Genomic DNA, 10,273 nt, shown 5'->3' on the forward strand with positions numbered 1-10,273 from the left:
CACACACACACACACACACACACACAGAGGAAGATACATACAGCAAGGTGCCTCTGGGTCACAAATCCACTATTCTCCTCTAAGTGTACTCAACACATCAGCACCAGCATCTAGTGGAGTTTACAAAAGCACAAGCTCCCAAGGACTTCAGAAGCACATTGAAACTTGAGGAGAACCATTAACCTGCACTTTACAGTGAAATGGTTTTGTTTGAGGACATTAGACAGAGAAAAACAGGTAAGCAGAGGAATCTTCCCTGGTGGATTTGTTTTGAACCTAATTATGGCTTTCTTTTAAAATGTTTAAAACCAAATTTTAAAAGGGCCTGACCTAAATGATAAAAAAATCCAGTCAGCAAAAATTTCCAACATTTCAGTTTCAAAAGAATTTTCAATTATCATTTGCCTGACTCTCCTGATCTAGGTCGTTTCTGACAACACTCTTTTGAAGTGCTTGCAGACCTACTTTTGTGGGCAAGATTTCCCAGGGAAACACTATAGTCATGTAAATTAAGTAAGGGAGAAGAGTTAGTACTAAAACTTACTGAGGGATCCCTTTTCCTGGTAGGCTGCTCAGACTCAGAAAAAGCAGCTTGAAAACAGAGCCAACTGCCTCCTGGAGACTGTTATTTCAATATCTCCCTGGGTAGGAACTCAAGACTTTTTTTGTGTATGCAAAGCTCCTACCAAGCATGAAGTTGAGAAGTTCTGAGCCAAGAGAAAATATCTTGATGAATTGGGATTTCAAACACCTAACCCCATCCACAGCTCTGCCTGCTTAAGAACTTTGTGAAGAAGCTGCTGCTTCCTCAGAAATAGGATGAATCCAATCATCTATAATGACCCAGGTGAAGTCATCAAAGACAAACACACTGCCAGTATTGAAGATGTAGATGGAGTATCAGTTATTTCCTGTTGGATCAAAGATAAACTATGCAATGTGTATTTAGTCAACAGGCAATAATCACGGTCAAAGAGTTGGCACATATGCAGAAATAACAATTATTTTCAAAGTAAACAGTCATAAAATCATACAACCCACAGAGGGAAATGGTTACACAATGCCTTCACATATTTATTTCATTATATCTTATGGGCAAAAATGATGACATTGCACCCAGTGCAAATGAGAGGAGTTCAGTGGCTTGTTAGAAGAAGAGACTTGGCCTTCTTGACTCCAAATCATTCTATTTACAACAACTGAATCTAAACCTTGTTTCTCAAAATGTCTGCTGACCAAGAGCATGAGCATTTCCTGAGAACTTGATGGAGCTGCAGACCAAGCTGGACATGGTGGTTCAGACTTCCAATAGCAGAACGTGTAAGCCTAAGGTTGAATCACTGCTTAGGGTTTGAAGTAACCTGGGTTAATGTGAGAGTCTAGAGAGTGTCTAAAAACATCCCCCAGAAGAAAGACAACAACCTACAGATTAGCAGGTCCCATTCTAGAAGCCATTGAATCAGAATCTATAGTTTCGTTAAACAATAGTTTCATGAGATGTGTATAGGCTAGTTAAAAAGTCTGAGTTCGATCAAGTATACACTACTCAGTGGATTACTTACCCTTATACAATAAAATCACAAGAACAAAACCAAAAGCCAACAACTCAAACCTTGCAAAATTAAGGTATTAAATGTCAATGTGTTTGGACACTTAAATTTGTAGCTGTAGAATAGTAAAGGACCTTTTTTTCTTGAGACATTCAGATTTGACAAAGCTTTGACAGTAGTGATGGCAAGAAAGCAGCATGAGACAGGCAAAATGTATTTACTTCCAAAGCTCACAAATTGAAAGTCCTACAAATTTTATCAAATTCACAGAAATATGATGATTTTGTACTGGTGTCATTTCTTTTCCTTCATGCCTGTGACTAATATTTTCAGTTATCCTGACTTCTCTCTTACAAGGAGTAGGAATAAGTATCATATGAATGTAGATTTATATAAAAGTGATGTTATAACTAGGAAAATCACTTGTCCCAGATTTTGAAAAGAAAAGTATTTTTTTTTTTTTTTGCATTTGAGTATGGGTGTGTTCAATATTTTGAGACTTACTCCAAGCAAAAGAGGACATGTGTAGAGAGTGAAGAGCTGACTTCCAGGATACTTACGGAGAACTGTAGAGGATTCTGCCTTCTCCATAGACATGAACTCTTCACTGTGGAAATTTATACCTTCCTGAACTATACACAAACTGGGGTGGGAGTGAGGAGTTGGTCAGGTGTTTGATTTTCTAAGGATTTCTCCTCATGGATGCTTATCAAGGAATTTTGTCAATGATGAAAAACAAAGCGACGCCTAAAGAAATCATGTGAAAAAAATTTTATTTGACCTAAAAAAGTCAAGAGGGAAGAAGAGTACATTTTCTATTCTCTAAGTCAGTAACTGCCAATAATTTTATTATTAAGTATCTGCTTCACATTACACATTTTGCTAGGATCTAGGAGATATTTTTTCAGCATCCAGCATTGTTCCTGTTCTAGAGAAAGTATCAGGAAAATATAGAAAATTAACTAATGCTCTTTACTTATTATTGATAAAATGTGGATGCCGGTCCAATTCATTCAGATTTAAGGACAAGAAGGAGCCATGAATCTGAGAAAGCCTACAAGAAGAAGTCATGAGGATTGGAAATTAAAGGAATAGGGGCATTTCTTGGGAGAACAATAGTAAATTGTGTTAAGATGTGGGATATGACATGGGGACCTACTGACTTTTGAGTTCATAATGAGTGGCTAGACATGAGCCATCTATATGTGGAGGTTCACCAACTAAGACTACCTCATCTGGTTTTGTCTAAGCCCTGTTTTGAATAATCTATTCAGAATCTGGTGGTTCTTGGAAAACTGAAGAATAAACAGATGTGCTGTATCATGAGTTTAAGCTTCACGAACATGAGGTCATCGTCATCTAGTTGAGGGAAAGGATAAGTATCATCGAGAAACTGGACCGTAAGTCTATACATGCATAACCCTGGTTAGGTCTAAAACCTCAGGACAGATGCTCTTAGGTCTCCACCCATATGCTCTCAAGTTACATGTGTCTCCACAAATTAAAGGCATTTAGTATAGTCACCTGTGTTGCTCTATTGAAGCTTTAAAATATCTAGTAGTGGGGACAGATTATGCATATAGAAATGTCTTTAATTTATTATTCCTATATGCAGATGTATCAGCTGGAACTGAAGGATAAATATTCAGCTTCTCAGTCACTTATTTTCCAATGTCTCCCTGAGTTGGCCAGTGAGAGTTTGATTTGGGTGCCCACAGTGGGCCCATGTTTGACAATGTCCTACTACTCCCAATAATCTGCTCTTATTTCCCTGTTGGCATTTTCTACTTTCACTTTCCAAGTCAAATAGCTTTAAAGTAAAGTAATCCTCATCTTGACTGTTCTAGAGTCCATGGATTCAACTTGAAATATAAGATCAAACAATTGGAATTTTGTTTTGTTTTGTTTTGTTTTGTTTTGTTTTGAGACAGGTTCTCTTTATGTAGGACTGGTTATTCTGGAACTTACTCTGTAGACCAAGCTGGCTTTGAACTTACAGAGATGCACTTGCCTCTGCCTCCAAGTGTTGGGGTTAAAAGCTTGTGTCACCATGCCTAGATGAACAAGTAGATCCTTAAAAATACCAGAAACAACTTTTTCTGGAGGATTTCTTAGAGAACACTTATATACAAATTAGTTTTCTCTAGTCCCTCATTGCCCCATTTTGTTTAAAATATGAATTGTGAACTCAAAAGTACAATATATTATGATATATTATTTAGAGCACCCAACATGAAATAACAACTGGTGTTGCTTTCCATTTTTTCCCACTTTTTAAAGGTTAGAGATTACTCACCTCTCCTGCTGGTCATTAAATCAGTCTGGCAGGAAACCTTGTAGTTCTGGTATGTGGCAGAGACACAGGCTGTACTACAGACAGGCCTGTTTGTTGTGATACACTACCAAGCAGGTGATATCGAAGGTCTGCTTTGTGTCTATCTCAGGTTTTTAGTTAGGGCTCATACTGTGCCCCCAAATCAGGTACCAGATGGCATATCCCACCAAGTCAAAGTTATCAGCTCAGACTTCCCTAGCTTCTGTTCCAAGGGATGCTGCAAACTCAAGAAGAGAATATTGCTTCTTTTGACTCCCTTCTTATTCATCATAAAGGCTCACTAGCTAAATGCTTAATAGTTCTGTGAAGTTTCGAAGTCTGTCTAGTGAATCCTTAAAAGTTCAGTTTGGAGTTTATTAAAAATATACTTATCTTTCCTTATGGAATGTAAGACCTAGGATTCATTAAAATTTAGGTTCCTTTTATGGATTTATGTTAAAATACTAATTTAGGTTCATATAATAACCAAAGTTTGTTCAAAATCCTTACTTTTATGAGGAGAGTAAATGATTGTTTTTATAATCTCTTGGTTTATAGAGACAGAGTGTCATGTACACTGGATTGGCCTCCAACTAACTCATTGTGAGGCTGAGAATGAACTGACTTCCTTAACCTCCAGCCTCCACCTCAAAAGTATTAGAATTAAAGGCATGCACTTCCATGTCTTATGTTTCTCAAATTTAAATGAGAAGAGTTGGGTGGGCACTTGAGATACTAACTATTCAAATGCAGTTTACTAAAAAAACCAGTCAACACAGAATGAGATTTTACTGAAATTACTTCAGTGTACCTCCATGAAATGAGATTCAAGTGTCTTCAGTCTTTTAGTTTTCCCTAGTACAATTTAACACGTAGAAGGCAATTTTCTGACTTGGCAAATGCAAAAAATGCTACTTTTTCAGGCTTGGGATCAATCTTTTCTTAGAGTATGTGCCATCTGGATAACTCACAAAAGCAACTGCACTGCCCAAGGTGTCATAGCACCTGTCACCAAACAAGACACCCAGAGATGTTAAGAGCAGATCCCTGCATCAGAGTCTGTTGAGATGACCTTTACAGTGCTTTCCAAACTCAAGGTCTTTGATTCTATGTTCCTTGGATGAAGCTCTGCTTTTGTAGTTTTTTGCAGAACAGCTGGAATAGGCACCAGCGCTGCCTGCTTCTTGACAGATTAACACTCACAGTGGGGTCTTATACACAGTTAGAAAAATCCTGTTAAAGTAGGCAAGTGCTATAGATTGAAGCTTCAGGCACACCGATAATGGGCACTTTATTATCGCCAAGTCTTAAAGGCTAGTATCAAGTCAACAGCTTTGTCATTCAAGACATTAGACTACATTCAATTTCTCAGGTTCCTCTTCAGCAGGTATGATTAAACTATAATGGAAAAAGTTATGGGAGAGGGTTAGGGTTAGAGTTAGGGTTAGGGTTAGGGTTAGGAAGATTATACTGAAAAGTCTGGTGTGCGCCCAATTGCCCAAGCCAGCACCATCTCACAGGTCAAAACATTTGCACCCAAAGTTCAATAAGACTTTTGGGTGTGAACTTCTCTTTGACATTTTTCTCATTATTCAGTATAGCTGAAAAACATCCCAATAAATACAAAAACATGAAGAAGAGGGTTTCTCTAACTTGACGCGATTGTCATCTGGAGCCAGATAATACCTTGTTTGGAGGCCTATTACATGATGCATTATAGAATTCTCAACAGTGTCTCTGTCCTCTACTCACTAAATATCATTGGCACAATCTCTTCACCATCATTATGACAAGAAGGAGGAGGAGGAGGAGGAGGAGTAGAAGGAGGAGGAGGAGAAGAAGAAGAAGACAAAGGAGAAGAAGAAGGAGGAGGAGGAGGAGGAGGAGGAGGAGGAGGAGATGAAGGCAACGACAACAACAACAATGATGATGTTATGACATCACTAGATTTTGCTATTCCCTGGATGGGGGCACAGTCATTTTTAATTAAGAACTATTGCTTTATGGGTTGAGAACTGCTGGTAAGGTTATAAAAATTAAAATGTCATTTACAAGATACATTTCAAGGTAGCTTCTATGAAATTTTCTTCACCTATTGCATGAATGCTTTAGTAAGTGAGAAAATGTCCATTCAGTATTTATTGAATATTAAATATTTGCCAGCTACTGTAGGTGATCTAGGCTAGACTATATCTGGACCTTGCCAGAGAACAAGAACTTCACCAGGAAAACAGCCATGTTCATTCACCCGGTAAATTTCAGTTTAGAATTTTGTCTTCAGTTTCTCATATATTGATAATTAAAAATAATGTTGTGCTTTGAGTATTTGGAATATATATATAGGCTAAGTTAATAAATACATATGTATAAATATCAATTAAATAATAAATATAAATATATTCATTGATATCAGAGAAAATTGGCCAAGAAAATAACCTTATTATCCAATTAAACCAACAGTATAAGAGGGCATATAAATAAGACTTTTGTCAAATATACGTCATTTTGATAATTTTAAAAGGTCCATTTAAAATCATTCAAGTAGTTTATAATATGAAAGACAGTTAAAGGGAAAGCAATTTTGTGAAAAATCACACGAGGATAGGAATCCAAATCTGTCTTCCAGTTCTATCTTTGTATTTCTTCATGGATAAATCAGTTAACTTCTAAAGAGTATCATGCCCACTTGTAAGATAGGGTAACAGTACTGTTTTTCAATATATTTAAACATAGAAGATGCTTTTGACTTGTAGGTGGCCCAAAGATAATCAGAATATCCTGAGGTGTCAGCTATGCCAGTTCTTCTCTCTACATGGATGACTGCAGAATAAATCCAGTATTTTCTTGGTCCTAGCCTGGATTAATTAATAGTGGGAATTTCTTAAATGTCTTCTTATATAATCATGAAAACATCAATATTGGCCCTTCTTTGAAAGTTGCAGAGATGAATAGCATTGTTTTTATGTTGACAATATAAGGAGCTAAATTTAATTTTATAGTGAAATAAAAACTTTTGAAGATTAGTATTTATTTAAAGGGGTTCAAAACTGTTGAGGCCTTCTTAGCATCATTAGTGTCCATCCACTTCTGCCTAAAATTACAACCTTGCCTTGCAGCCTTCAGAGGAAACTATTGCAGGAGAATAACATTTCCCACACAGTGTGGGGTCAAATTATTTACTACAGGGTCACAGTAAAATAATCACACCACTTTCACAAATTCGAGAAAGCACCTTTGATTCAGGATCAATGATATTTTCAAGCAGACTTTTCCTTGTTATTCTTTTAAGTACATTTTAAAAAGTCATCCTTTTTGTCATAGCTACCTTTAGTCTGTACTTTTTATCAACAAATAGCTGTTTTAATATATGAAGAACAGTATCCTTCATTGAATAGAATTATGTGAAGAAAAACATTACACTTGAAGTGCCTTATGCAGTCCTACAAGTTGCTTCCTCCAGTTTGGCAGCACCCAGAAAGCTCAAGCCCTGCTCAAGCTCTGCCCACTCATTTAACTTCAAATGAGATGTTACAAAATACCCAGGACCTGTTAGGTGTAGTGTATAATGTTAAATATTGGTGGTGTTGTCCTTGGTGCCAATAACAAAGTACTGGAATCACACTAGTAGTGGCAGTAGCAGTAACGCTTTCATTCCCAATATCTTTTGCAAAGGACAAGTCACCATGTCTCTAAATGGAAAAGGGGGGGGGGGAGCTCACTCCCACACTTTACATTGCCATGACTACTGAAGAACCATTTTTTTCTACCCCCCCCCTGTTCCTTACCTAACAAAACTAGGGGTTGAGTTGAGTATATAAAGAATAAAATGGATATCCAATTTAAAGATCAAAGATATACACTGATTGAGTCATTTGGAAATGAGTTTCTGATCACTATTTGACTTTGCTGCTTTTACCCATATACCTAAACCATGAAAAATCATGCCATTCTTTTTCTTTGAAACAGTTCACTGACTTCAAGACTGTCCTTTGACATGTAGGCAAAGCCAGCTTCTTTCTCTCCAATTCTAGCCTTTTTATAACATGCCCCCCTTTTTTGTCTTGAACTGATTAAAACCAAACAGAAAGAACATAATTGCAAAAATATCTGATTTGCCTGTTGATGTCTCATTAACCTTGACAGTGAATGTAACTAGTGACTGCCTGTTACAGTAGCATGATGGTGTGTTACAGAGGGAGAAAAAAGCCAATGGAAACATCTTAGAGGAAAAAAAATCCAAGGAGAAACAACTTAGTAGATCATTTACAAAAACATGAAGCATTTCCAAATGCCCATACGTGCTCCATTATACTTTCCTTAAGCCTGTGACAATTCAACTACACACATTCTTGATAAAGTATTCCTAACAGTATTTATCTGTATCTCAATAGATGCTCTGAAGTATTGGGGTGGGGGGGAACTCACTTTGATGTTGAAAAACAACCTCAGGGGTGGGGTAGCATCTCAAGACTATTATTAATAAGGTTCTGCAATAAGTGAATATGTCTAGTGATTTTGTTGCTTTAAAAAAATACCACAAGCCACTCAATGCGTGAATGTTCTAATTCCAGTCAGTCCCCAGCCAGATTTCCTCTTTACTAATTGCTGGTGGATAGCAATCAACAAACAGAGAGGGAAACAATAGAGGAAAATGAGCTTCTATCTAGGGACACAGGGTTACCTGGAGAGGAAGAGACAGAGTAAAGAGTTCCCCAGGTTCACTAGTAGACTCCCTTTGGGAAAAAGGAAGAATCTAACCTTCCACCAGACCCAGAGACCCCACAGGAAATCAGCACTTTCCATTTCTTCAACATCTCAGCTGGGACTGGGTCCTGCCCCGCCCCCCCTCCCCAGCAGAAGCTGAAGTAAACAAACCCCATAGTCTCCACCTAGATTCAGACGGAACACTCTCGCTTTTCATTTATTTTTCTCTCTTTTTTTCTCCTACGATCTCTCCACTTTTCCATTTCCAGTCCTCACTCCTCGGCTTTTCTTAGGAACTTCTTGAAAGTTATCACCGTTAACCTCACTTTTCACAGCAACTTCCCACCTCGGGCTGATGGCGCAAGTGGTTTCTGTTCTGTGTTCCTGTGATCTTCTCAGGGTCACATCCTGGCTCCTAATCTCAGGGCTTTGGAGCTTCCCCTCACCCACGCGTTCAAATAAACCCCAATAAAAGTATATCAACCGGTTCTGTCTTTCCCCAAAGAAGTTGCGTCAACGTGGTTTATTGAAAGTACTGTGAAAGATGAAATAACTGTGACTTACAAGCACCATTTCCTACTCTCAAATACAGACATGGCTACCTTGCTCCGGGAAGAGTGGGCTGGTGGCTGCCCCGGTCCTCACCAGGAACCGCACTTTGGTTGGGGGTGGGTGGGTGTTATTTTCCTCACAGTGCCTACTCACACTCCTCTGTCCCTTACCTACTACCCACAACAACCTATCCAAAAACAGTTCGGGTGCAGCGACTAGAGGAAAAGAGAAGAAAAACAGGAACAGAGAATGGTGTCTTTGAACCTCACCTCCCTCCTCCTGAATAGTATTTTATTCTCAAGTAGCGGGACTTTCTTGAATGTATTCTCTTGTTCCGCTTCTTCTTGGCCCAGTTAACCCAAAGCCTCCCTGCCCCCAAGCCCACTGCGACCAAAACAAGCGCACTAAAGCACCGTGGCTGCCGCCGCCCCAACTGTTGCAGCAGCTGCGGGGTTACGGCACAGGCGGAGAGGGCAGGGCCCAGCCAGGACCCAGACCCGAACGTTTCCTCCCTCGGAACCTCTGAGACTCCAGGCTGCTGCCTAGGGGCGCGCAGTGCAGAGGAGCCCCCGTGGGAGCCACTGCCTGGGACATTAGAGGTGGCTTTCTGAGCTGGGACCCCGCGCGGAACCAGCCCAGCCAAAGCAACCGGGCTGCCTCGGGCTGCCAGAACCCGCCCTGAGCTCACCTTTAAGATCAGGTCCGTGTGATGCTGGTCTAGCATGTTGGCTTTCTGGTAGGAGGTGACAATGACCCGGCCGTAGCGCCCAGGGGTCTGCAGGTCCGAGTAGAGCCGGTGCTTGGAGCGGTTGACCGGGAAGAGGCTGTTGACTAGGTTGCGCTCGATCTTGGCTAGGCTGTGCTGGGGCGCCAGCAGGTGCTCCACGCTCTCTTCGACCTGGTAGCGACTGAAGCTGGCGCCGAGCAGGATGGAGATGAGCACCGGCGCCGAAGCAAAGAAGACCGGGTGACTGGCAATGAAGTGGCCAAGCCGGGAGAAACACGTCCTCAAGCCCCTGTGCAGAACCTGCCGCAGCATCCTAGAGCAGAGCGGGCGCGGGAGGAGGGCGAGGCGCACGCTCGGCGCGGGCTCGGGCGACGGCGGCGGCGGCGGCGGCGGTGGTGGTGGTGGTGGTGGTGGTGGTGGCGCCCG

At 40.3% G+C, this 10,273-nt stretch overlaps 1 protein-coding gene across 1 annotated transcript in view; it reads right to left on the minus strand.

Moving 5' to 3' along the window:
• Ptchd1 (patched domain containing 1) overlaps positions 1 to 10,249 on the minus strand; it is a 55,670-nt gene extending 45,421 nt beyond the window's left edge. Inside the window, exon 1 of the mRNA XM_031369956.1 lies at positions 9,809 to 10,249. Coding sequence (XP_031225816.1) covers positions 9,809 to 10,159 — 351 coding nt within the window. The 5' untranslated portion in view covers positions 10,160 to 10,249. The remainder of the gene's footprint in view (positions 1 to 9,808) is intronic.
• Between the last annotated feature and the right edge of the window lie 24 nt (positions 10,250 to 10,273).

The sequence above is a fragment of the Mastomys coucha genome, chromosome X, assembly GCF_008632895.1.
Source record: "Mastomys coucha isolate ucsf_1 chromosome X, UCSF_Mcou_1, whole genome shotgun sequence".
NCBI lineage: Eukaryota > Metazoa > Chordata > Mammalia > Rodentia > Muridae > Mastomys > Mastomys coucha.